The sequence below is a fragment of the Candoia aspera genome, chromosome 4, assembly GCF_035149785.1.
Source record: "Candoia aspera isolate rCanAsp1 chromosome 4, rCanAsp1.hap2, whole genome shotgun sequence".
Lineage (NCBI taxonomy): Eukaryota > Metazoa > Chordata > Lepidosauria > Squamata > Boidae > Candoia > Candoia aspera.
Genome location: NC_086156.1, coordinates 49,763,976 through 49,790,200, shown reverse-complemented (window position 1 = coordinate 49,790,200; position 26,225 = coordinate 49,763,976). Strand labels below are relative to the sequence as shown.

At 36.7% G+C, this 26,225-nt stretch overlaps 2 protein-coding genes across 9 annotated transcripts in view; one reads left to right on the top strand and one right to left on the bottom strand.

Moving 5' to 3' along the window:
* MLH1 (mutL homolog 1) overlaps positions 1-11,980 on the top strand; it is a 32,072-nt gene extending 20,092 nt beyond the window's left edge. For both annotated transcript variants that reach the window (XM_063304080.1, XM_063304081.1), the window contains 6 exons: positions 1,674-1,782; positions 2,276-2,339; positions 4,738-4,899; positions 5,826-5,918; positions 7,112-7,225; positions 11,613-11,980. In XM_063304080.1, coding sequence (XP_063160150.1) covers positions 1,674-1,782; positions 2,276-2,339; positions 4,738-4,899; positions 5,826-5,918; positions 7,112-7,225; positions 11,613-11,780 — 710 coding nt within the window. In that variant the 3' untranslated portion in view covers positions 11,781-11,980. The remainder of the gene's footprint in view (positions 1-1,673; positions 1,783-2,275; positions 2,340-4,737; positions 4,900-5,825; positions 5,919-7,111; positions 7,226-11,612) is intronic.
* Positions 11,981-12,446: 466 nt separating this feature from the next.
* LRRFIP2 (LRR binding FLII interacting protein 2) overlaps positions 12,447-26,225 on the bottom strand; it is a 69,406-nt gene continuing 55,627 nt past the window's right edge. For 4 of the 7 annotated variants that reach the window (XM_063304082.1, XM_063304083.1, XM_063304086.1 and 1 more), the window contains 9 exons: positions 25,749-25,841; positions 23,517-23,609; positions 22,202-22,303; positions 21,848-21,980; positions 20,489-20,538; positions 19,753-19,873; positions 17,946-18,025; positions 17,283-17,387; positions 12,447-13,331 (listed from right to left, as the gene is read on the bottom strand). In XM_063304082.1, the coding sequence (XP_063160152.1) occupies positions 13,221-13,331; positions 17,283-17,387; positions 17,946-18,025; positions 19,753-19,873; positions 20,489-20,538; positions 21,848-21,980; positions 22,202-22,303; positions 23,517-23,609; positions 25,749-25,841 (888 nt within the window). In that variant the 3' untranslated portion in view covers positions 12,447-13,220. The remainder of the gene's footprint in view (positions 13,332-17,282; positions 17,388-17,945; positions 18,026-19,752; positions 19,874-20,488; positions 20,539-21,847; positions 21,981-22,201; positions 22,304-23,516; positions 23,610-25,748; positions 25,842-26,225) is intronic. The other 3 variants (XM_063304084.1, XM_063304089.1, XM_063304088.1) reach the window with 1 other exon arrangement.

Below are 26,225 nucleotides of genomic sequence, written 5' to 3'. Positions count from 1 at the left end.
ATCTAAACCAGGAAGTGACTCAGCAGAGCAGGAGAAATTGCAGGAGAGGATTGGACAAACTCTGGAGGGAGATTTGAAGCCTCCAATCAGTGCTTGAGAGAGGACAGCAGAGAAGCATGCAAAAGAAAAAGAAGTGTGATTGGCTGGTAAGGGAAAATGGCGCAAAAAGGAGCAAATAAAAAGGCAGGCGCCAAGAGCAAGCTGCCAGAGACAACCGCTCCTTTGAGCTCACAGCACCTGCGGAAGAATCCTTACCAGCGTTGGAAGCCTTGCATGTAGCCAGCGTGGAACCAGTGCCTTCTGCCTTTGCGGAACAGCCTTCTGCTCAGGTCGCTCCAGTAGAGCCTCTCCCCGCTGTCCCTGTTGAGCACAGTCTCGCATCCAGCTCCAAGCCTCATCACTTCACTTCAAAGTGATCCGGGTGTGCTTCCAGCTCTTAGCCTTGCCTGAACGCTCCAGTCCAGCCCAGCCTTCCCTCCAGATGTCAGCCTTGCCTGAACGCTCCAGTCCAGCCTTGCCTCCAGATTCCAGTCTTGCCTAAGTGCTCCAGCCCAGTCTAGCCTTGTCTCCAAGTTCAAGCCTTGTCTCGACGCTCCAGTCCAGTCCAGCCTCATCTCCAGATCTGAGTCTTGCCTAGATGCTCCAGCCAAGTCCAGTCTTGTCTCCAGAGCCAAGCCCTGCCCAGATACTCCAGCCCAGCCTTTTCTAGCCTCTGTGTGCCAGCATGATCCAGCCTGTGTGCCAGGACACCAATCCGAGCATTCAGACTCTCCTTTGCCACACCCCCTAGCTCCTTCCAGCCTTGCAGCTTGAATCAGAGAATTGGCCAAGTTCTGCCTTGCTTCCTTGCCACAGTGCTGCAGTGCTGTCTGGGTGTCCTTGGCCACCTGGGTGGACTTGATTGAATTACATGCTCTAATCTATTGCAAGAACTTGCTATTGTCAATAGTTTATTCAATAAAGAATTTTATTAGTAACTGCCTGGCTGTCTCATACTTTGAACAGGACAGTTACATATTTTTGGCTACAACTTATTACCAGTTTTGTAATCAGACAGAAGAATCCAGCAGAATTCTGCTATCAGGTTCTGTAAATATTTCGAAGGAAATAAAAATAGCTTGTACATTCTTCTTATGGGTAGACTCCTCTTAGCTATATTACATACAGTTTCAGAGCAAATATGCATGTGATGGAAATAGCTAAAGCTTGGTTGGCATTCAGTTAAAGTCAAATTTATATTTTGATATGGAAGTGCTAGTGATTTATTATTTTGTCCTACATACTTTTCTCCTGGTACAACTATCCAGTACCATTAAACTGTTGATACATTGTCACCTATTCTGAAAAATCTGGATTTCTAAATAGATATTGTGTTGATTTGAGCTGAATTTAGATATAGGCTTAAATATTTGCTAATCTGCAAATTTTTTTGAAACAAATTCCATATTATGGTATACTGAGTTTTAAATAAATACTTATATTTTTAAACAGAAGCTTTTAAAATTTACAGTCAGCTGGATAAACAGGACAATTAAAACAGAGTTCATGGTTTCATATAGTTTTAAAAGTATCTAAGTAGAGTTGGGATAAATTATAAAATCTATGGTGATTTTTAAAGGGCAGCGTTATTAATTTTGTACAGTATCCTAAATGCAAATAACCTCTGATTTCAGGTCTTCAGGAGATGCTTCATGATCATTCCTTTGTTGGATGTGTAAGTCCTCAGTGGGCATTGGTGCAGTATCAGACAAAACTTTACCTTCTGAATACCACAAAACTCAGGTGGTTATATAAAACGAATGTATTGCTATTTTTGTCAAAACAAAATTGATTTAAGTACTTGAGATAGGAACTAAATCTTAAATAGATGTTCTGGATTGTAGCTTAAACTTTTTGTTTCACTGTCCAGAAGTTAGGGGAAAGCATGCTCCAGTTAAGACCAGCTTTGGTATGTGATTCGTGGTTAGAGTATACCACTCTTTGGATCAGTTTGCAGTTAATCATGATCATGGCTTTGAAATAATATGTAATTAGCACTTGGAAGACATCAGAATTTTGTCCTACGGTAATATATGTGACTAATATTAGCTTCACCATTCCTCTAAAAAAGGTTGATATTATATATGGCTGACCATTTGTTCATCACTTCTAATTCATAAATTAGAATCTAATTTGTAATCTAATAATTTCGTGGTAAAACTTATATTCTATACATGCCAAATACATAGGAAAGAATGTGCATATAAGAAACTGATTTCTCTTCTTTTTTTTCAAGTCAAGAAATGTTCTATCAGATCCTTATTTATGACTTTGGAAACTTTGGAGTTTTAAGATTATCAGTGAGTATATTTTGGGGGGGGATTTAAATTAGATACTTTTCTAATTCTTTTAAAGAGAGTAGCTCTTTCTATACATTTCTGAGGTAGATACTACAATGTGGTGACAAGGTCTCAGTTATTTGCCGAAGTTCCTCAGACTTCCTTCTAGAAAATGTCAGTTAATCTTCAGGCCTTCTGTTAGCCAGTGAAAATTGGCACAGTCCATCCTTGTAATATTTTTTTAGTGACGCTTTAACTTCCTTGTTATCCAATCATCCAGTTGGCTTTTACTGATCGTAATGATAGCAAGTGACTACCATAATGACTGCTTCTACCCCCACCCACCCCTTCTATACATGCTTGCATGTGTGGGGGGGCGGGGCTAGTTTGTGTTCCTTTTTGTTCTTTTCCTTTGGACTCTGAAGTAAGCTTCCTACTTGTCCTCCAGTATCTTCCATGATACTATTACTGTTAACATAACTGTAGTGGCTTCTTAATATACTTTTTGTCTGCACTTTTGTGTGGCTTAAGTAACCTCCAAGCTTTCTACGTCACATCCAGTGACAATGCATAATGGATCTTCACTGTTCTGAGAAAAGCTGAGCAGGGTGGTACTGATTAATATTTGGATGGGAGACTACCAGAAAATCCCCAGGCTGTAGCTTAGATTGGGAAATTGAAAAAGTATCATGAAAGAAGCCAATGGAATTATTGCCAACAATTGAACCTGTAACAATAAGTGACTGATCACTCTGAAAGAGAAACATGACTAGTTTGTAAACCCTTTCTTTTCCACTTCTTTCAGCCTATGTAATTTAATTGCCACGACCTCAAGAGAGCTAACTACATGATAGATAGGAGCCCACTGTATCAAGTACAAACCCATAGTATCAGTCCAGCAAGTATAGTTGTAAATTTTAGATGCTCAATATATGATTAGGCTCCACAACTCTGTTGATTTTTCTTTCTCATAATTCTTGTTCTTTACTGGATTTTAACAGAATAGCAAAGTTACTTGTTAATAAAAAAAGGTTGAACATCCTCTTGAATGGGTGCTTAATTCACTTGCTTACTTATCTGCTATTGCAGTGCTTTATCATTTGGCTGTGATGGTTCACCATCATAATGCAACATATAGTATAATTAGAACATCAATAGTACAGTAATATTCAAATAAAAATATAATCATATGGACTAAAGAAAGGAAAATGCTTAATTAAAATCAGCTGGTATGATGGTAAAGACAAACATATTAAAATCTGAATTCTAACATTTTTAATATTTTTAAAAATTATCTGTCTAAGTGCAAAGTTGGAGTACTGCAACATGCTGTACTTGGGTTTGCCCTTAAAGACTACTTGGAATCTTCAACTGGTACAAAATGCCACAAACTTCATGCTGGTGTATAAGTGCTACTACAGTAATGCTGCATATTATGGGTGTTGCACTATTGCCAGTTTGTTTCTGGGTACAATTCAAGGTGCTGGTTATTACTTATAAAGCCCCATGTGACTTTATAGATAAGTAAGTAAGTAAGTTCCAGTACATCTATAAGATAGACGGAATCTCTCCATCCTATTCATGCTATCCATGCAGGGATGCTCTGGGTTCCTTCTTGACAAATCAAGAGGAAGTAAACCTGAAAAGAGGTGCTTTTGCATGCTATTCCATCCTTGTGGAAGATGCTGCTCCTGGAAATCCATATGACCGTATACACCTATCTTTTTGTAGAACCAGAACATTCTGACATTAAAGTCGCTCTTTGAGTGGGATGGGCGGTGATGAAATTTGAAATATAAATATATAAAGAAGGAAGGAGCGAGCGAGCCGTGGTGTGGTTTAATTGCCAAATGTGTTTTGTGATTTCTTGTTTTATATAATTATTTTTAAGTTGTTATTGTCTAACCTTTTTTATATGTTAGCTGCCCAGAGTCTCTGATTAATTGTCTTCTCAATTAAATTGTGGAATTCTGTTATTGCAGACTTCCACAAAGTTTAATCTCTGGGAGGATGGCACACAGTTAATAATTTTCATACCCCATGTTCGTATGATTCATCTATGAAGAAAATTTTACTATCCCTTAGAATCATAATTCCTTGCCATCTTGCTTGGGGTGGGAGGGGGGGCAATCATGGGGGTGGTTAGCACCTTGAAGAGGCCCTGGGGAATTATATGTATTTAAAATAAGATCTTTGGATTCGCCATCTTGGATTTTGTATTTTATATTTGTATTTTTTATGAAGAATTTTGCTCTTACTGTATTTTAGTCTGTAGTTACTTTATTTTTATTGTAAACCGCCCAGAGTCGCTTAGTGAGATGGGCGGTGACAAAATAAAACTTCTCATTCTGTCAGTCTTTTGGATGCATCTAGATACTATATTATTTTGGTAATAAGTATGTTTGTTTTGTACATCTAGGAACCAGCTCCTCTCTTTGATCTAGCTATGCTGGCTTTGGAGAATGCTGAAAGTGGTTGGACAGAAGAAGATGGCCCCAAGGAAGGCCTTGCTGAATATATTGTTGACTTCCTATCAAAGAAGAGTGAAATGCTAAAAGACTATTTCTCCCTTGAAATTGATGTACTGCCATATCATTTAGCTTCTAAACAATGCTTTTATAATAGATAGAACCCAGAGCAACTGTAACAGGGGCTTTTAAATAGCTTTTTATTCCTTTGTACTGTTTTGACTGCAAATATTTAGCAGGTAGTAGAATTGCATATTGTTATAATAAATGCATGGACCTCATGTGAGCAATATTTACGAGCTGTGGTCCACATTATCTTACGTGGGGTCAGGATCAGAAAATTCATGATGATTAGGAATATACCCAGTTTCTTTACATTAGCAATTCGGTACGTGTAGTCTTCATTTAGTGACCACAATTGGGACCGGCGACTGAGTTGTTAAGCGGACTGGTTGCAAAGTGAAACTGCAACTGTGCTTATGATCTTACTTCAGCTTTCCTTTGCTTTATAAACCAAAGGTGGTAAATGTGAGGATTGATTGCAAAATTACTTTTCCATCACTGTCATAACTGAACAGTCCCTGTATGAGGCAGTCGCTAAATGAGGGCTACCTATATGAAATAAGAAAAAATCATTCCCCAAGTGGCCTGCTGCCAAAAGTCAGTAGCAGTGGTGCTGAAATTTAATGGTAAATAAAGATGATAGCCTGCAAGCTATGAGTTACCAACTTCTTGAAACTATGGCTACATACGGTAGGCCATCAAGAGGATATCCAAAAACTATAGTAAGATACTTTTAGCAACACCACCAAAATAAAGCTAAAATAGTAACATGATAGAAATGTGTTCATGAATCTGGCATTTTAATTGGTCTAATAGAAATAAGTTACTGTGGGCTTTTCATATATAACACTTGTTATTTTATATATAATTTTTTCATACATGTTGTTTATCCTGTTTGTAATCATTTAGTTTAGAAACAAGTATCTTTGTGGAATATGTTGATGAAAATGATGGTATAAAAACTTTCTGTTTACAGGGGGGGAATCTTACTGGACTGCCACTTCTGATAGATAATTACGTTCCTCCACTGGAAGGGTTACCTATGTTTGTCCTTCGTTTGGCCACAGAGGTAGGTTGACATTCAGCATAAATTACAATTTCTTAACCCCTATGTACACAATCATGATTAGGTAGGTCATTTTTGTTCTTACTATTCACCTTGAGAGAAGATAGCAAAAAGAGTTTGCTGCTCTAAAGAGGTATTTCTAAACTGAGACCTAACTGATCATAATTATTTTTAATATTATCAGTCCTACGTAAGAAGTTATGCAAGACCTTCATACTCTGTTCCCACCATTCATCCAAGTTCTTAAATTACAATGGATTGCCTAATTTCTACCAAAATACTTTCACAGCTATAGAGATCTTTTTAAAAAAAGTTAAAGTGAGGTGGATTCTGTGTAACATAATTGTAATCAATACACACTTCTGCAATTTGTCACTATAAATGTCATGATAGGATTGTTTCATTTATATCCTGCCTTTCCTCAAGACAATATACATAAACCTATCTCCTCCGATTTTTCCCCACAATAACACCCTGTGAGATAGGTTGAGCTGAGGGTAGACTTGAACCTGGGTCTCCCAGGTCCTAGTCCAACTCTTTAACCCAGCCTTTCTCAACTTCTTGACTCTGGAAGAACAAATATTTTTCAGACCTTGAGGAACCCGTGTACATTCATGCTCAAGTATAGGCCAGAAGTTACAAATTATATTCGTTTCATGTATAGGCCTGTATATATGCATTAACAGTGTTCTTAAACTAAAAATAAGGAATGAAACATACCTCTTTAATGAGAAGTTGCCTGAATTTGAAATAATTTTTTAAATAAATTGTGATCTCCCAGGGAACCCCTAGTGACCTCTCATGGAACCCTGGTTGAGAAACCCTGCTTTAACCACTATACCACACTGGCTTGCTTTCTTGTTCTTGGGATCTCTCTTTTCACTGCACAGCAGAATGTAGAACTTACAAATAAGTGATTTGATTTTTTCCAAAAACCTTATATATTCTTAACTTAAACTCTATGTACGCAGGATACTTATTAGTATAACATTAGTTAGATATGTGTAACCATAACCTAACATAATTTAATAAAAATTTGATTAGAAAAATTTACAATGGAGTGTTTCAGCTACCAGCTGTCATACCCCTCTCCAAAAAGGTTAAAACTAAAATATGTATTTACGCACAACTCATCTTTGTGACTAACCACTTTCACTAAAGCCAGAGTTACGCATTTTGTATGTTTTCTTTACCAGGTAAACTGGGATGAAGAAAAGGAGTGTTTTGATAGTCTTAGTAGAGAATGTGCCATGTTCTGTTCTATTAGAAAGCAATATATAATGGAAGATTCTGATCTCACTGCTCAACAGGTATTGTCTTAATTGACTCTTGCACATATAGTAAAGAATGAAAAGATCATTTTTCACCTGTAACAATCATGAACTGGAGCTACAGTTTCCAAAATTCACAACCAGTTGGCTAAGAATTTTGGGAACTGTACATTTAGAAGCAGCAAGTTTGGAAAGGCTACAGCATCAAAATTGTAAATCCTGTATCTAGGGTACAATTATGGAGATAGAAGTACTATATTCTTTAACATCCTGGAGAAGGTTTAGGTTGTTGCTAAAAATTGGCATGAACTTGTGCCATCGAGTGCCGTCTTGAGTACCTTGAATGGTGGAATATTACATCAGCAATATTATATCAGCTCATATCTTAGTACATGTTAGCCTCCTTCATTTCAGTGAGAACACAGTATGCATTCTTGCATTAAGGGTTGAAGAGCATGTTCATGCAAGGTAATCTTAAAGAGGTTTGAGCTATATTGGTTCTTGGTCAAAAATGAAGTGCTTAGTTGTGCAAAAGCTTCACAGAATAATGCTGAAGTGGCAATTTCCACAATGTACCCTGAGTATCCTGTTTGATTATTCCCCTGAAGAGGTATGTGTACAGATCAGTAAGATTAATCCAGTAAAAGGAAACAACAAAACAAAACATAAACAGTGAAACTCAATTTAATAGAATGGCTTATGGTGAGATTTCTGTCATATCCAAATTTGCATAATTAATGTAATCAACATTTGTGTAATTATGCAAATGACATAAATTGATACAAATGACCTAAATTATATCAGTTGTGGCCAATGTGCTGAGGATGCTCATCATGGTATTTATAAAGACAAAATATTGGAAGCAGCATGGTTTAACTTATGAGCTATACTGCATATTCCTTGCTGTGTTGAAATTTGGCTTAAGTGAGATCCTGCTGACTGAAGCATTGGCTAAAACTAGCCTCCATGGATTGTTCTTAGCTCAGCTAATCCCAGAGGATAAATCTACTACTTCAGATCTAAGTGTTGTAGCCTTAAAGTCTGATTACCTCAGTACCATCCTAGAAACTAAACAGGAAATCCTTGACCTGGACCTGCAGAAAAATTGGAGCAAAGCTTCTCATTACTGTAGTGGCAGCCTCTATGATAGACTTTTTTAGATTTTTTTTACCCTGCCTTTATTATTTTTTATAAATAACTCAAGGCAGCGAATGTACCAAATATTCCTTCCTCCTCCTGTTTTCTCAGCAACCACCCTGTGAGGTGGACTGAGACAGAGTGACTGGCCCAGGGTCACCCAGCTGGCTTTCATGCCTAAGGCGGCACTAGAACTCATGGTCTCCTGGTCTCTAGCCTGGTGCCTTAATCAAATTTTTATCTAATTGTTTTTATAATATTCTTTCTGTCCTACACATTGCTGTCAGTGGTCTTAGAGGGAAAGTTTTAATGATTAAACTGTACCTAAATTACCTGGATGATCAAGACAATTACACACACACTGCTGTATTTGTCCTGTCATTTGGTGGCACTCTGAATTATTAAGGTCTTACCTGAGCTGGTTTTAAAAGAAAGCTCCAGAGGGTGGTTTTTGGTTTTTTTTAAGGAGACAGATCTACAGAAATATCCAGACTGTTCTGGAGACAATTAACTTTGTTCATTTTGGGGAGTGAAGTCTGAAGTAAAATTTTGTCTGCTGAATGACTGTTCAGAGAATCTAGGTTTTATTGTAATTTAAAAATAATTATGATTTTTTTTCAGAAACAATCAAAATACTATAAACAATATTGGTAGGGTTCACACAACCCATTAGAAAACCGAAATGGACTTGTGGTTCAGTATGCTAAACAATAATGGTTTGTTGTATTAATACAAGAATTATATTTTACTAATCCAGGTTTAGGGTGCTGGATAGACTCAGCCAATTAAGAGCTCAGTTTTATGTGTAATAGCAAATCATTTGTAATCTGCTTTCATAGGATGAAATGAGGCTTTATTTATAAATTAAATTTTCATTTATTTAATTTATCCTACACTGCATGTGCCTCTTAGTTGGTATGGTGATTGCAAAGTGGTGATAGATTCGAGATCTTAGCTTGTATACAATAAAGTGCTTGGGGTCAGCTGCATTTGTAGCATACTGGCTAAAATTATCAGTAACGTCCTTACCATTAGTAGTGAATGATGATGTGACATACTACAAAAGCTGTTAACACTCTTACAGTAAGATACAGAAGGTATAGTCTAGTTTATGTGAAAGCTTTGGTGAGCAGTAGAGACCATTATCTGCTTATCTAGCTGATGGCCATGACAAAGAGATTACAACTTGGATTATATAAGTAGTAAATGGTAAAGAGCATGAATTAACAGTGAAATGAAGTTGTGTGTTTGTGAAACAGAATGTGGAAAGATATAATAGATCTGAAAGAAAGTGACCCCATCTTACAAAGTTGATGAACACACATATGGAGGTGGAGGTTTTGTGGAGCCACTGTATATCCAAATGGCTCCCATCTGTTAGTGGTGTGAAGAATGCCTTCATCTTCAATTGATTGATAGCAAGACAAAAATCCCTGAGACAAATGACTGAGAAAATGAGTTCTCCAACTCAAACAACTGGCATCCATGGCAATTTGGTCCTTGCAGAGTTGTCTCAAAGGCAGCCCTGTCACCATCATGGGGAGCTTCAATATTAAATGTGCCTTTAAGGCAACCTGCTTCTTAAATGGAAGTAGGTGAAGGAGGAGTGAGTTGAGAGGAAGAAGGCTTAGAAAGATGTGGTTGGATGGAATTGATAAGATCCTCAAAAAGATGTGAGAATTTTAAAGAACAAAAGGTATTATATGAATTGATATATGGATGTTGCAGAAATGAGGATAAAGTGTGAGTATATTTAAAGTATGGAGAGATACAGTGAATGATGTAAATATAAACAAGATTTAGATTTATCTTCTGCCTTGAACTTCTTTTGCTCTATGTATAAGGTAAAGGTTTCCCTTGACGTAAAGTCCAGTCGAGTCCGACTCTAGGGGGCGGTGCTCATCTCCGTTTCTAAGCCTTGGAGCCGGCGTTGTCCCTAGGGACACTTCCGGGTCATGTGGCCAGCATGACTCACGGAACGCCGTTACCTTCCCGCCGAAGCGGTACCAATTAATCTACTCACATTTGCATGTTTTCGAACTGCTTGGTGTGCAGGAGCTGGGACGAGCAACGGGAGCTCACCCCGCTGCGCGGTTTCGAACCGCCGACCTTCCGATCGACAGCTCAGGGTAGAAATAAAAAAATGAAATACTCACAACATTTGTATTTCCTCTAGTGAACTTTTTGCTAGAGTTGTGATTACAGGTAGTCCTCACTTACTGACCGCAATTGGGATCGAAAACTCCGTTGCTATGTGGTCATTAAGTGAAACATCACACAACTGTGTAGGACCTAGTTCCGCTGTGGTCATTAAGCTCAATATCGCATGACCATGACTTGCTGCTGATTTCCCCACTGACTTTGCTTGTCAGAACCTGGTTGTGAAGATTGCAAATAGCGAGCACAGGATGCTGCAACAGTTGTAAATGTGTGTCGGTTGTGAAGCACCTAGATTGTGATCACGTGACTATGGGGATGCTGCTGCACTCGCAAGTACAAGAACCAGTCATACACATTTTTCAGTGCCGTCATAACTTTGAACAGTAGCTGAACAAGGCATTTGGTAAATGAGGACTACCTGTATATGATCTGGCTAAAGCTTATTTATAGAACCCCATACTGGCGGCGGCTGGAATGCAAATAATTAAATTTATCAGATGTCATTTACTATGTGTTTATGATTTGGCCCTTCCATTTCAGCCTAGAATAACAGATTTAGTATGCATATTTGCTATGAAAAAGGATGAACATACTGCCTTTTCTTCTCTAAATGCTTTATTACTAGATATGTAGTACTTAAATGCTGCAGATGAATTCAGGTATACTAAAGCAACAGTATTAGATATGATGGGAATTTTGTTCTATTTGCATTTTAAAGTCAGTCTACCCAGTTTGCACTTCTCAAACTGTTATATAAAGTAAAACTTTTACCCTTAAATATTTGTATTTTTCATTAATTTGTGTCACAGAATAGGTAAGACTTGACAGGGAAAAATTCTTGTAAAATGTTCATTGTTGGATGGATATTCTTATAGTTAATTTACAGATCATTGCAAAAATGGTAGAGAATTGAAGAGAGTTTAAACAAATGAACTGCTAGACACCCATCACTACAAAGCATGTCTCTAGCTACTACTGCTGCCTGCATTAGTGTTATGACTTTTACAAATTGAATAATCAACTGGGAGAAATCTAAACAAGGCATGTTAATTACATTATTATTCAGTAATGCTTGTTTTAAACAAACTGTTTAATATGAACTGAGGTATTGTTAACACTGTTCTTACAGGTTGAAGAGCCTGGAAAAAGTACAAGATCATGGAAATGGACAGTGGAACATACACTTTACAAAGCTTTTCGGACATACCTTTTACCTCCTACAAACTTCAGAGAAGATGGCAATGTTTTGCAACTTGCTAATCTACCTGACTTGTACAAAGTTTTTGAGCGGTGCTGAACATAGATATTTAATCTAAGAATCCATGACTATTTATTTCCTTTCTTGACATTGTAAACTTTAATCAGCCATTGAATATTACTGTATTTTAACTTCTGTATAAAAATGACTATTGTATGGTCAGAAAATTGATCCATTATCATTCAGCTTTTCAAAATATCCACATATTGTAGTCTGCAAATAAAGAAAATTTAATTAAACTCCTAGATTTCCATTTATAACCCAATAATATAAAAGATGTTAAATCATCATCTATTATTAACAAATCATGCAACTGATGAGGGTATATATTGGAAAATATGTAAGCAGAATTCTCTTATTTTACTTGGCCCCATTTAGTTTAGTATTTAGCTGGCAGATAGTCTGGGAATAGATGATCACAGCATCCTTGAATGTAAAGGATCACTCAAATGTTATACAAAGACAGTAACAGAATAATTGGCAATTTTCCTTGAGTAATATCATAGTGAATATAAACAGCTTAGGCTTACATAGTTTTTAGTTACTTAATTATATCCTGCCAAGTTTACTGTTCAAAATAAATAGCTGAAAGATTTTCAGTCAGTGGTGTTTTGAGTTATATGGGAGGACAAGAATTATCAGAATTAGCACAAGGAAAAGCTCAACAATGAAAATGTAAGAGAACAGTAAGATAAGACACAGCCATGCTATGTGAAGTGTCCATTTAATAGTTTTTTTCTGCCACATTTCTCCCACCCACATTTCACTTCACACGTAAGCAGCTCACACACCAGGTTTTACACTGTACAATAACAAATCTTGCTCACTATTCTTACATTAAGAATAGGGACAGTACTTTTTCAATCGAAACCTCAAGTGTGCATCACCATGCAATAAAGCAGATTTTATACAGTCATTTCTATTTTATATAAATTTAAATATTTTACAAAAGTGTTTTCCATCAAAATGTATAAAGTTTAGCAAACAAGACTCCAATTGTATCTTAAAATAAATGGTATTTCATTCCATAGGTTATTTTGTTCTAATCTCTGAAGTATACATTGCACTATATTGAAGGCACTTGTGCCATGTGATGTCTTGAGCACATAATTGGTTAGTTTGTTGTGCAGCATACTCTTGAATTTGTGCATCTGTTTCCAAGCACCAAGCATTATTAAAGCAGTTGAAAATAATTCAGAGAATAAACTTGATTTCACTATTGTGAAAATAGTTTATATAAAGTCAGCCATACAGCACTGGGCTCCAGCAGATTCTTGAATTAAGCTGCTAAAACTCATCACTGGAATAAAGATGCAAGCTGTTTTTCCCATTTGCTCAAGTTACAAAATATCTGCCACTTAATTATGAAACTAAAACTCACTGAACAGCTTTGTGTTCAAAGTTTATGCCAAAGAAAGTCTGTACTAAAATAAGCTCAGGCATTTCAAGGAGCAGTGCATATTTTTAAAAGTTTCCTTTCTACTGTTGAGATAACAATGCAGTTCTATTTGCCTTCATTTTCTCCAACCGTTTCACTAAGTGGCTGTTGGTCATCTCCATCTCTTCTGTCCTGTCCAGTGCTGTTCTTAACTAAAAGAAAGACAGACAAATGGTTAGGTTTGAGAAAACCAGCACAGTATCTAAATACACCATAAAAGAACAAAACATTTTGCACCAGCTTTTTATTGAAGTAAGGTCCACAAGTAATTCAGCAGATCTGAAACAATCTTACATACAAAAAAGATTCTAAAGCGTTTCAGCTCTACAGTACTAGCTTCAGCTACATCAGATTAAACAACTAAACTAGGGGGCTTATGCTAAACTTACATGCAGCAGCTAAATCAAGGCTTAAGGTGACAAATACTAAAACTTCCTTGTAAGTCTAATTTATTCTCAATTGCTTTTCTCCACACTATTTTAATGCCCATTATCAAACCTGAAGGGAAGGAAATCACTTAGGAAGTGGTGGGGGGGCATACCTTTTTTTGCAATACACACTGGCCACCTATGCTTCCATTCACACCACTCCACTACATTCTGGGCTAGTTGCAGTTTCCAAACAGCCACCCATGAAGGGTAAACTGTCCAATCTTGAAATTGCCCCATTTGTTACCAACACAAGCTCTCTTATTTGCCAACGCTGGTAAAAACCCCACTTGCCACAAAGGCATTATAGCTGCTCATGCTAAATCAAGGACGAGCTCCAAGATGCAAACTTTGTCTTTAGATCGAAGCATGAACAAACCCAAAGTGCACTCCCCAGAATTGGCAACAAATCTTGTCCAAAACCAATGATACCTTGTGCACCTGGAGATACACAAAGGCTTTTGAGAAGTCCAACCTTGATTCATAGGAAAGGAAAAATACCAGAGTAACTTTTTTGTTTGTTACTTTCCCATTCCTTCAGATGTTAATATGGGACATAAGACAGAGCCTTGTAACATCTCCCAAGATAATTCCCAAAAGTCAAAGCAGAAGTCTCCTAATTGACCTTCTGACCAGAGAGACTGGAACACAACCACAATAGGACACTGTCAACCATATCAGAAGCAATTGAGAGATCCTAAGAATAACAAAATTGCATTTCACTCATCGAAGGCAAACTGCAACAAAGCTAGAACTAAATCCACATTGGAAAGGATTTAGACAGTCCATGTCCTCCAAATGTTCCTAAACTCACAGTGCCACCACCTTGGCTAATCCAAGTGACTTTATGTGTAAAAAAAAAAAAACTCTGTAAACCAGCCTTTCTCAACTTTTTGATCCTGGAGAAAATCTTGAAATATTTTTCAGGCCTCAGGAACCCCTGCACATTTAGGTTCAAATATAGGCCAGAAGTTACAAAATTACTCTATTCGTTTCATGTGTAGGCCTGTATATATGCATTAACAGTGTTCTTAAACTAAAAATAAAGAATGAAACATACCTCTTTAATGGGAAGTTGCCCGAATTTGAAATAATATTTTAAATAAATAGTGATCTCCCAGGGAACCCCTAGTGGCCTCTCAAGGAACCCTGGCTGAGAAACCCTGCTGTAAACTGTTCACAGAGGAGCCCAGATGGTAGTAGAGTACCAGCTAAGACTCAACAGCTCTAAAGAAACTCCACTGCCCAGTTGTCCTTAGATGAAGAAGGAAATCCATCCTTTTTTCAGAATGAAACACAAGTTTACTATTTATTCATAAGTTTTCCCTTTCTGCTCAAGTGAAGGTGGTCAGCTAGCTTCAGGAATGCCTATCTCTGGGGTCAGAAGGCATCTCCATTTCCTTTCTGGAGATGTGGTCTTCTCTAAAAAATTAAACCATGCTTCTAATCAAGCTATTGTTCAATGGATCCTAACCACAGCTGACAGCAGATTTTGGTTAGCGCTGTCCATCTATCAGTACCCAGCTTTGGACTGGCTATGTTTGGTCTCAGGTTAAGATCAGACCAAGGAGAGTGGAAATTCAAGGGTAAGTTAAGAATGTATGTTTCTCACTGTGAATTCAGGAAGCCTGCTAGCTTAGGAACAAAAGCACTACAACTCTTGAGTGGGCCAAACATCCCCCAAATAGCTTCCTTCTAATATTCTTGGTGGATGCCCCAGAAGGCACCCTTTTGAGGATGGGAATGTTTTCTTTCCAAGATTCGAACACACACTGTCAGATTCCCTGACGCACACACACCCAACTGTAAAGGAGATGGCGGAAGAGTTGTACTTTCATGACTTGCAAGATTTATGTCAGCATTTCCAGGTAGACCAGACAGGAAACAAGACCAGATGAGTTAATTCTGTTTTATTGCAAGGCTACATTAACAGAATCTTGCAAGTCTGAAAGTAGAAATCTCGCTATGTTCTTTATAGCCTGAGAAGTTAGGGAGGGTCCCTTCTGAACCTTTTTCTCCTTCCATTATGCAGTTGCAGGCTATGCCCTCTCTTATCAGACTGTTCCCTAGGAAGCATCTCTTCGCTTTGTTTCTCAAGGTTTTTCTCACATACCATTACATAAGTGCCAAGAGCCAGTTTGGTCTAGTGGTTAAGATTCTGAGCTAGAAACCAGGAGTCTGAATTCTAGTTCCACCTTAGTCATGAAAGCCGGCTGGGTGACCTTCGGCCAGTCACCTTCTCTCAGGCCAACCCAGTGCAATGTAGACTAGCCGCCTCATGGTGCACCCCAGGCAACGTGACTTGTCATGGCTAAATTCTCTACACATCTGGCTGCTGGACCTCACAAGGATTTTCCAGCAAGAAAAAGCAGCATGAACACCGAACTGCTATGCCATACGATAAAAAAAACCAACCAGAAGTGCTATGCTAAGTTCTTAAGAACAGGAAATTAAGAAATGCAATCACGTTGGCTACTGGTAAGAACATCATGTCCACTTGTTATCCTTGATTCACAAGATCCTCTAGGTTTCTATGGAATAGAAATGAGATATAGAAGAATTCTTTTGACCATTCTGTGGCCAGACAGTACACGAGTTCTGTAATTTCTTCCTAACATCTTATTGTGAAATATGGTAATGATGCTTCAGAAGACTAAATGCTTGAAACTTGAGATCTTAAATGTCTGATCACATATCTGGATAGATATAATTTTTCTGTTTTGGTTCCTGTTTCTTGAGATGGCATGGCAGCTCCATCATATATGTTCTGGAGCGCATGCTTTCTGTTTATGTAAGCCCTGCATCATCAGCCATGGGATAAATTAGTTTTCTAAGCAAATGGCTCCAAATTCTGGAAAGCTGATTATCTTCTGGGATTCCTTCATGGGGTCTCTTACCATAAAACAGAAAGATTAAGATTCTGATTGCAGCTCTACTTCTTTTGGGAAACTAAGTGGAGAGCACCTTTCCAACCTGAGAAAAGGCCTTTATAGTGCTAGGTAGCTTGTGAATATAAGATGAAAATTTCCATTCCTATATAATGTTTTACTCTTCCCAAATTTTAAAACGAGGGGTTTACTCCCCCAACCAGCAGGAGGCTGCAGAAGACCTCACGGTGAAGTGGTATCGTCACCTGAAGGAGCAATGATGAATGCCATGTAGGGGCTGCTGTTTGCTTTTTATTTTTATTTTTTTTAGGGTAGGAATGGGAGCAGGAGGCCTTTGGGAAGCAGACTATTCCTATTTTGACCCTTAATTTTCCCTCCAGAATTGAGCCACAGATCAATTTTGTGTCATTTTAAAAATATACTATATGAATGGGAGGTATTAAGGGCAGAAATTGGAGGCGTTTGCCTCCCAGAAACCTCATATTCCCATTAACATGTTATTTGGGGTTGGGGTAGGGATGGAGGAAAATTGCACTGCTGGAAATAGATTGTTTTATTGCTGAATGTTAATAGCTTGATCTTGGATGCTAAATGCTGCTAATGGTTTGGCTTCTGGCAGTCCCATGAACACACAATTTCACAGCCACAATTGCAAGAAATCTACAGGTAGAGTATTTATATTACTTTGAAATAAGAATAATCTCAAACTATCTTTAAATATAGCACACAACATTCAAAGCCCAATTAGTATAATCTGTTTTCACTGAAAGAAAAAGGAGGTACTTACCTCTCGTTGAAGTTTTCTCTTTTCTGCTTTCAGTTCATCCTCTACTTTTTCTGCATTTTCTGCAGCAGTTTTGTATCTTAACACCTGTCCTTCAAGTCTTAGAACCTAAAAAACCAATAAGCAATTATTTATCTTCCCATATGCAAGGAAGATCCCATTTAATTTTGACCTTCCCTTAGAAGCACTAAAAGGAGAGCATTTACCTTCACTGTTTCTCCCAGGCAACCAATGCAAACAGTACTATCAATGGAGCCAACATATGTACTCAAGTGATATAATCATGCCCATAAACTCAACAGAATACTAATCAACTTATATGAAAAGCAAGTGTGGCATCAATACTATCATTGACTATAAGTGAAGATTTCCCAATGTCAGAGTTTATGTGCCCTGTTTCCAGTCCTCTTTCCATTTCTTTTAGCCTAAGATGCCCAAGTACCTTTCTTGGCCATTAACTCATATATACACCATTAACTCTATTCCCTGGAGGGATTATACTGTTAAGGAAATATCAATCCCCGTGCTTCATTGGCCTGATAACAGAGTGACAAAATTCCAATACTAGTGCTGCAAGAGAAACATATTATGTTTTGAAATAGGGGGGAAAAAATTGGGGGGTGGTCCCTTAAGTTTGGAGTATATAAAATCTTAGAAGATACCTACATTTTGTTCGAAAGTATTTATATCTTGTTCAGCTTTTGAAAGTTTAAATTTGAAATCACTTATTTGTCTGTTGGCATCTCCTAGAGACAAGAAAATTTAGAATTTAAGGACTGTAAACCAAACTTCTGAATTCACTTCAAATCAAACCTTTACTTATGCAAATTTTTGTTCCTGGCAGAAAACCGTAATTGAATGTGGCAATCAGGCACTCTGGAGACTGGTATTTTTCAATATTTTTCCTGAAGTGTTCATGAGGTGAATGCTTAAGATCTCAGGAGTTTAGTCAACAGTTTTATTGGAATACAAAAAGCAGTATAACTTACCAGGATAAAAGTATTTTAAATACAATGAAAATGTGATTATTTAAAAAATAGCCAATTAGTAGATCAAAAGATTTATACAAAATATAAATATGTGGAGAATATGTGGAATAAAGGCTTGAGATTCACTTTGAATTATACTCTGAAAGAGAATTTTTATAAAACAATGTACCGTTGGTATTTAACACTAGATAAGTTGTCAAAGATGTATAAAGGGGTACCAAATGTCTATTGGGAATGCTCCCAAGGTGCAGGAACATTATCATTTGTGGAGTCCTTGGTGCTCTCTGAGCCTTGTTGCTTTTTTGCAGACGTTTCATTGCCAGACTACGCAACATCTTCAGTGTGAACAGGGAGTGGGCCTTGCTCTCAGTTGATATACTGTGGCTTGCCCTGCTTGTGTAGGCAGGAGTGTTGTTTTCTCCTTGGGAGTTCTCTGATTGGGCTGTTGTTTGCTGCTTGGTTGATTGCCTGAGTTAATAGTTCCTTGATTAGGGTGTATTGTGCTGGACAAGTGGAAAGGCCAAGAAATTCTGGGAGCAAATATGTATTACAATTCAAAAGATCCTTAAAAGTTAATATACAACTGAAACCAGAACTGAGCTTGATGGACCAACAACTTGAAAGAAAATTTGGGACTTCGTTTCTGTACATGATAACAGTGGCAACACTTTTGTATGAGCAAAGATGGAAAGATGTACAAATTCCCACAAAGGAGGAATGGATGGTGAAATTAATGGAATTGGCACAGATGGCAAAATTGACAGCTTTGATAAGAGAAAATACTGTGACTGGATTTGTTTCTACTTGGAAACCACTTTTGGACTATCTGCTTGTAACTGAAAAAAAACAAGGTTTCGATTTTAGGTTTTGACGATTAAAGTAGTAGTTTTTTTAACAGAAATAGATATGGTTTAATTAACAGTAAGAGATTAAGTTATTATATACATATTAATATCTGTGTTGGAGAAGGTCAGAAGTCACTTTCTGTTTATCTTTTCTTGCTATTTCTGCACTTTTAAGTTTTTCTTTTTTCTTTTAGTTCTTTATTCCAGCTTTTCTGTACTTCGCATTTTAATTCTGTTTTGAAATCTCAATAAAGAGATTTATTTCAAAATGTATTAAAAAAGATTTAGACAAATTAACTGTTAGATCAAGATATTTCTCACACCGTGTCAGGAGAGACATCTAACAGCTCAAATGAGAAACAAGCTTTCTTCCTGTACTGTTTCCATTCTCTCTGGTTATCATAAGAGCTCTCATAACTGGTACCTGACTTTGCTTGTTTTTCTTAATATTCCCCAATTTTTTTTCTTTTGCATTGTACCTTTTATATTATAAGTCTAAAGGCTGTGTACAAATACTTTCATTAAATACATCTGCTACATCACCCTACATAAAACTGCAAAACAGTTAAACTGAAAACTTGCATAGAAATCAAGACATGACTGTTTCAAAGTCTTTGAATACTGAATAAATTAACATACTCTGCATTTCAATTAACTGTAAATCAGAACCATTTTCCAGGCCTGTTAAATCAGAATTTGTGCCTTCACTCCTAGAGGATTTCTGCCGTGCCTCTTCCAACTGCAATTTCAGTTTTTTAATCTGAAATTAAAATAACATAATTAATATTTTAGTACCTCACTTCAAAGTTTATTTATTCCTTATCTAGAATTAATGAATATCACATTTAACAAATGGTTAGCACCTACTGCTATAATCAAGAATCCAGTGTGATTATTTTCAGCTTTAAATAAATCTATAGGATTTATCTGATCAAAATTTCTCAGGATGCTGCTATTCCAACAAAATGGCAACTTATCTGTGGATATCTACATCCCTAAAATGCTGAGATTATAGGAAAAATAGTTCTGAATATCTGCACAGACTCAACTTTTCCATTCATCTGCCCTTTTATATGAATGGTTTTAACTGGAACAAGAATCCTATTGCTAGAATTGTTTGGTTTTCATTCACGGCTTTTTCTCAGCAGATGCAGACAGTGCGGTGTAAAGATGTTGGATTAGGACTAGGGAGATCCAAGTTCACATCCACCTTAAGCCACAGAAAACTATGGCTGCTGGATTACTGCAGGAGCAACAGAATTAGAGCCTAAATACAGAAAAACTAACTCAACTGTACTTTATGCCATTTGATTAGAACCTCATTATGGGAAGTTGTTTACTTCATTATCTCTTTAGAAACCTGCAGGAGGCTTACCTGTGACAATAACTCTTCCTTTTCTCCTGCTAGCTTTCGTAGCCTAACATCTAAAACAAAGAAATAGTTCAATTAGAAAATGAAATTTTAATTTCACATATTGGAAGACTTTTTGAAAAATAATTTTACGTGGTTGGAATTTCACCTGAAAATTTGCAAAAGGGCCCTTTTTGAGCAATAAAAAACTAGCCTACAAAATTTACAAAATAATGGTTTATGGCTGTAATTTTAATGTTTACTTCCAAGTAAGTACAAATAAAGTTTGAGGAGGGTGACTGGGCATACCATCACTGAATTGCAGCAAAACCACTTTCAAAAGTGTAACATATGGCATAGGACCAAACTAAGCAGTTAGATTCATTAACTGTTAATACAGGTAGTCCTCGCTTACCAACTGCCTTGTTCAGCAACCTTTTAAAGTTATGACAATGCTGAAAAAAGAACTTTACAACCAATGCTTGCATTTATGACCCTCAGTCACGTGATTGCCATTACAGTCAGTACACATTGTCCTGTACCTGACCTGTTGTTTTCCCTTTTTTCTCCCCTTTGCAGAGCATAGAGATTGAGAGGAAGTAACTACAAGAGAATAAGCAGTGACACAATGGGGAATACACATCAAAAGCAATGTGCTGGTGCTGGCAGCTACGAGCATGCTACGCAAACAGCCTGGTGTATTCCCCATTGTGTGCCTGCTTACTCTCTTCTGATCCCTTCCTCTCAAATGAACGTAAATACAAACATTAATTCCCCTCTTGTTAATTATCCCAGCACCATGGTGAGCATTCCAAAGGGAAGGGGAGTAGTTAGGAGGTATACAAAAGCCAAAGGTGTAGAGCTGATTAGTCTTGTCAGTTTTGAGCCAGTTACCACAGCACTGCCAGGCTGAGCATTCCAAAAGGTGGGGGCGTGGGGAAAAGAAAAGCAGTCACGGTCACATGATTTCCCTCTTAGCAACCTTTGCTTAGTGATGGAGTTGCCAGTCCCAATTGTAGTTGCTAAACAAGGACTATCTGTAGTATAGTTTGTTTGTTTTTAAGACAATTTTATGTTCACTGAATTGCCACCATTAATTGAACACATATTTCAGAAAGTGAATATATATTTTAAAGTCTGTTTTTGAAATACTTTCTATAGAAAGTATTCTAATACATAGCTACTTAAATTTAAATATTTTAAAATAGAAGTTTACAGTATATTTACAGGTATTTTGTAAGTCTGAACAGATTATGGAGTATTAGAACTAATCACAAAGAACTAAAGGACTGATCTCTCTAAAATTACAGCTCTTTCTGTGTGATTTTTAAGTTTATATACATTGAAGTCCTAACTTAACCTTTAAAAAATTGTTTACTTTACCTAGTGGTCCTTCCCCTGCCGACTCCAAAACTTGAGCAGCTTCTTGTGATACAACTGTAATTGCACCAACTACTGGTTCATGATTAACATCACCATTTGGAGTGACTTCTGGGATTATTACTAATCCATGTTTCTGGAGAAAAAAAAAGCAATATTAATAACCCTTATCAGAAACTTATTTTACAGATGAACTCTTTACTTAGCTGATACAATCAAAAGCCACAACACCATTACTCCTATACGTGACTTAGGAGAAAGGAGGAAATGATGAGGTAATGGTCCTGCATTTTGCATTATACTACCTATGGACTGATTCCCAATCTACATTTGTAAAAAGTACTACTGCTAACATACCTCTCCTGTCTTCATTGTTTCCTTCAGGTCAGCCAGCTCATCTCTGAGCTCATCTCGCTCAATCCTAATGCAGTCAAAGTACTCTTTCTGTCTCTCTAGAGCCTGGTTACAGCCAGGTAGCACAAAGAAAATAGTATAGAAAAAGAATGTGTGATAGGTAAGAGAGATTTCTTGTAAATACAAGAAGAATAGTTAAACAAAAAGAAAGTAAGTTTTACACAATCCTGTGTTTGCCACAAAAGTTCATGCTTAGCACAAGAATTGCTCAGTTATAATGGATCTGTCAAATATTTATCCAGTCTCATTCATTACATTACATTCTAAACTTTAAATACAATTCTAGCATAGTATTTCCTCCACTGAATAAGCCTACTATTCCCACAAATAAATCCCCATGCTGGGATTCAACACAGAATTGATAAAGTATGAAATATAATTTCACATAAATTATGACTGAATTGAATTCTAGTCTTATGTAGTTCAGACCTACTAAAATCAATGAGACTAAGTTAAATCCCATCAATTTCAGTGGGTCTACTTTGTGATTAAACCTGGATCAACTCTTATGTGTAGTTATTCATAGCCTAACACTATTAAGAGTAAGAAATCATAGTCCTCTGTGATGCACTGAGATTTTCAGATATAAACATTTAGATTTGATAGCAGGCTACAAAATTATATGCATGGTATTCTGGTTTTCAATTTAAATGGAAAATGGAAACAATGTTGTCAGTCAGCATTTTCACTGAGGAACATTAAAAGAAAGAGGAAGCCATATGGCTTCCTATTTCTCTCCAGGGCCCTGATTCTGCTTTGGATGCTGGATTCTCAGAGGAAACCATAACCTGCTTCCCAGTAGCCAATCAATTAGCAGATTGGTAGGCTTTTAAACAGTTTCCCCAGCAGCCCACCAATCAGTAGACTCCCAGGAGCTACGGAGTTGAGAAGGAACTACACCTATAAGCATACTGCACAGGTAATCCATAGGCTAATACACAGGTGGCTCATGTCTGCCACTCTCAAAGCTATATTTCATTTTTAAACCTGGCAACAAACAACTAGCATCCAAATACAAAACTTGACTGCAACACTGGAAATGCTGAGAAATAGTTCTGTTTTATGATAAATGTGTTAATGTATGCCTGGTATTTATTTATTATCTAGTATTCAGCATTTGGTTAATTTATTTAATCTAAGTTATTGTGGTAGTTGTAACTCCTATATTCAGACCCTCTGCATAATGCAACTATTAACAATCTCATCAACTTTTGCCACTCTATTCCTAATCACTTTTGACCTCAAAATAATCTCATACCCCAATTTTTTTATCTTTCCAATTAACTGTCTCCTGGAGGTCAAACACCTCTTTGGTTATAGATTCTATTTTCTGCTGCATGCGCTGGTTCTCCTGCAGTAAACACAGGGAAAAGAATAAAAGGAGGGAAAAAACAAGCAAAGGAAATTACAAAAGGATAGAAAGAAGTGAGCAAATAAGCCAAAGAAACATGAAAGACAGAGGTTTTATGAATGAAGTTTTGAAGGGTAGAATTACAAACGGATTTAGGATAGGATTTATGTTCAAGTGAGCTACAACTGACTTGCATTATAACCACAAATTTATGAATAAATATATATTATTTGATCAACATTTTTTTGTAATAATATTTGAAACTTACCCAATTTTAAAATATTGGTAGAATTTCATTTCTAAACCATGTATCAGTTCAGTTTGGCTGCTACATTTTATACCAAATGGCCCTTCCATATATTTTTAATACAGAGACTGCACAGCAACATCCACAACTTTATATTACCACAGCACATATAACTATTACCCAATCCAACCAATTCAAGTAAGTCACATGTGGGACACTAAAGTAATTCTACACATTCACTCCTTGCTACCATAATCAGCTATAAATCTATGAACAGCAAAGAAACAAGGAGCACATCCAGTTTACAAAACTCGCCATTTGGAGCTCTTTCCAGGAATGTCTGAATTCAAGTATCTAAGCCAGACTTTTTACTGATCAAAGCACTTCTAACTTATCTGAATATAATCTTTATTTTTTCAGTCATTCAGTAAATTTTCAAACTGATAAATAGATCACTTTCTCAGTAACAGAAAACAAAGACAAATAAAGATATACAGTAGACACACACACACACACACAAAATACTGATGACACCTCATTCGAAAGGATGTCTTAATTTAGCGTCCAAGGAGACTTTCTGTGGGACACTACAGATCAAAGGCTCTAGTACTGACCACTAGTCTTCAGAATCATCTTTTGGATACAAGTTGACAAAAAGGACCAACAGAGTGATTCTCAGATTCAAAGTCTGCAAGGTGATCCAGAAGGATATCAGAATCTACTAAGAATTCCGGGCAAATTAATACAACTAACATTTTTCCATTTGCATCCCAGAGCAGGTAATTCACTATTCCAATCAAAGCATTCACTGACCAAAAGCTTAACTGAAAATGAGGTCCTTACATTTAGATGCATGTAGATGTCTCTAAAGTAGCCACTTTCTCAATCGCCATGATCAGAAACAATTTTTGATTATTATTATATTTTTATCCCATCTTTTTATATTTTACTTATATTTATCTATCTATATATACACACACATACACATATTACACACACAAACACATATATGTACACACCCTCAAACCAGCAAATATACCTAATATTCCTGCCTCCTATTTTTCCCACAACCACCACCCTGTGAGGTGAGCTGGGCTGAGAGAGAGTGACTGGCCTAAAGTCACCCAACTGGCTTTCATATCTCAGGGAGGCCCAGAACTCAGTCTCCTGGTTTCTAGGCCAGGACCTTAACCACTACATCAAACTCATAATAAGTGATCTGTAATTATCCACATTTACTCAGTCAAGGACCTAGTTACTAATTAGGACAGCCACACAATTACAATAAAAATCATAAACTGCCTTATTGTTTATTGTTCATTTAATCATGTCTATTTTACATTTCATTGTAATAGTATTATTGTTATCAATTAGTTTTATTGTTTAAACATTTTGAATCTGATTGTAATGAAACTGTAATGAAATTGTTAATGATATATAAATGTTTAAAATAAATAGTGAATAAAGTAAATAGTGAACATGAAATTTTAAGTTAAGTGAGCTTCCACAGCTTCAACATCCCCAAAACAAGGTATCTGATAATTGAGAACCAATCCTGAAACCAACCCAGTTATCTCAGAAAGAAAGAGAGCTGGGCAGCAAGATAAATTATATACCAACAGAATACCTAATCACTGCAATCCTTTCTGGATAATTCCACTTGGGACACAGGTAGAGACAGTCCAACTAAAAGTTTGTATCAAGAGTTCTTGCTCTCTGGAGACCATTATACCAAGAAAAAAGACTTTCATTATTTCCTCAAAGTATAAGCTTGGAGGGCAAGCAAGCATGAATAGTGTAGTATGTGTCAAAATAAGACACAAGGAAATAACAGAATTTAATTTGACTAATTTTCCCAATATTATTAGTTATTTACCAGCATGAATATATACCTCTATTAGTTCATCTCTTTGGCAAAGGCTTTCCTTGAGTTCATTCACTTTATGCTGTAGAACACCGCACATATGTTTCTGTCTTTCCAGATCCTGTATCAAACAAACAATAATAAGCAATTCAAGCTTACCTTTAAGAAAAGTATTACCTTAAGCCTAAACTATATTAATATCATAATTATAACCTATTAGTGTAGACCATTATTCAGCAAGTTGGAAATTAGATTAGATAACTTCAAAATTTGTTTCAGTTGCTTTGGCCATCCTCCAGTAACATTCTGAAGCTTGTTACAACAAAGTAAGCTGATTTCAAGATTCTGTGGGCTATTGGTAAGTACTCTTAAAGTACTCTGTTTACAAAGTAGGTCAGTATACTAACTCCTCACAGTTACAGAAGCCCAAGTATGAAATCTAGCTTTAGCACTTTTTATAAATTCTGGGTAGCAGACCTCCCCACCAAAAATACAATAATCAGGA